The sequence below is a fragment of the Coptis chinensis genome, chromosome 4 (genome assembly GCF_015680905.1).
Source record: "Coptis chinensis isolate HL-2020 chromosome 4, ASM1568090v1, whole genome shotgun sequence".
In the NCBI taxonomy this organism is placed as follows: Eukaryota; Viridiplantae; Streptophyta; class Magnoliopsida; order Ranunculales; family Ranunculaceae; genus Coptis; species Coptis chinensis.
In genome coordinates this window covers 52,292,542-52,293,988 of record NC_141459.1, presented here as the reverse complement: position 1 = coordinate 52,293,988, position 1,447 = coordinate 52,292,542, and the positions used below count along the sequence as shown (strand labels likewise).

The 1,447-nt window shown below is 37.5% G+C and overlaps 1 protein-coding gene across 1 annotated transcript; it reads left to right on the top strand.

Moving 5' to 3' along the window:
• Positions 1-265: 265 nt before the first annotated feature.
• LOC147503911 (uncharacterized) lies at positions 266-724 on the top strand. Its single transcript, XM_086605007.1, has one exon. It carries the CDS (start codon positions 266-268, stop codon positions 722-724), a length of 459 nt encoding a protein of 152 aa, XP_086461133.1.
• Positions 725-1,447: the final 723 nt, after the last annotated feature.

Below are 1,447 nucleotides of genomic sequence, written 5' to 3'. Positions count from 1 at the left end.
TATAATTAGCTAAGTAGGAGTAAAAGAGCAATTTTCATCATATCAGGTTGCCATTTGCCATTATATCAGATAATGGGCCACAGTTCGAGGGAGGAAAAGTAAAAGCTTTCTTGGAATCATACAAGGTAAAGCATTTCACATCTGCGCCATATTATGCTTAGGGTAATGGGCAAGCAGAAGCAACAAATAAAACCATTATGGATAATATCAAGAAAAAGCTGGAAGACAAGAAAAGTCTCTGGGTGGATGAATTAAATAGCATTCTATGGGCTATGGAACGATAGCTCGAACTGCCATGGGTGAATCTCTTTTTACATTAGCTTATGGCATGGAAGCAATAACTCTATCAGAAATGGTGGTATCGACATCCAGAACCAAAGTTTTAACGAATGACCATAATAATGAAGTAATGGCAACAGAAGTCCTAAATCTCGAGGAAACAAGAGATCAAACAAGATTAAGGCTCGACACATACAACCGGCAGCTCAGAAAAGCTTTCAACATGAAAGTGAGAGAAAGACATTTTCAAGAAGGTGATTTGGTCTTGAAAATGGTTACTCAAGCAAGTAAAGAGAAAGGGGTTGGCAAACTAGCAGCAAGCTGGGATGGGCCTTACATCATTCACAAAGTGGGAATCAATATAGCTTACTACTTAAAAACGATTGAAGGTGTAATATTACCAAATCCTCAAAATGTAAACAATTTGAAAGCATTTTATCAATAAAGAATATTCTAAGTATCATGATATATTTTTCAAAGTTATGCATTCAATAAAGAGATTGATATGTTCAAAAGCAATATCCATACAAATATCTCAAATCCTCGTATCTCTAGAATTATATGTTGATAACATGTCAAACAAAAAAATCCTGGTGATCTGTAGATCCTTATCTCGATGCCAGGTCAAATAAAAACCCTGGTGATCTGTAGATCCTCATCTCGATACCAGGTCAAAAAATCCAGTTCTTGACAGCAATGTCGAGTTCGGGTAAAAAAACCCAGTTCTTGGTAGCAATGTCAAGTTCGGATAAAAAAATCCAGTTCTTGACAGCAATGTCGAGTTCGGGTAAAAAAACCCAGTTCTTGGTAGCAATGTCGAGTTCGGATAAAAAAATCCAGTTCTTGACAGCAATGTCGAGTTTGGATAAGAAAATCTAGTTCTTGGTAGCAATGTCGAGTTCGGGTAAAAAAATCTAGTTCTTGGCAGCAATGTCGATTTCGAGTAAAAAAATCCAGTTCTTGGCAGCAATGTCGAGTTCGGGTAAAAAAATCCAGTTCTTGACGGCAATGTCGAGTTCGGGTAAAAATATCCTAGTATTGGCAGAAATGTCGATATATATTAGGTCAAGATCGTGATGAAAATCCTGGTTTGGGCAGAAATGTCGATATCAGGTCAAAATCGTGATGAAAATCCTGGTGCATGTGGTGTCGTATGCTCGATACCAGG

Coding starts and splice junctions, on each gene's coding strand:
- LOC147503911 (XM_086605007.1), top strand. CDS start 266: ATGGGCTATGGAACGATAGCTCGAACTGCCATGGGTGAATCTCTTTTT.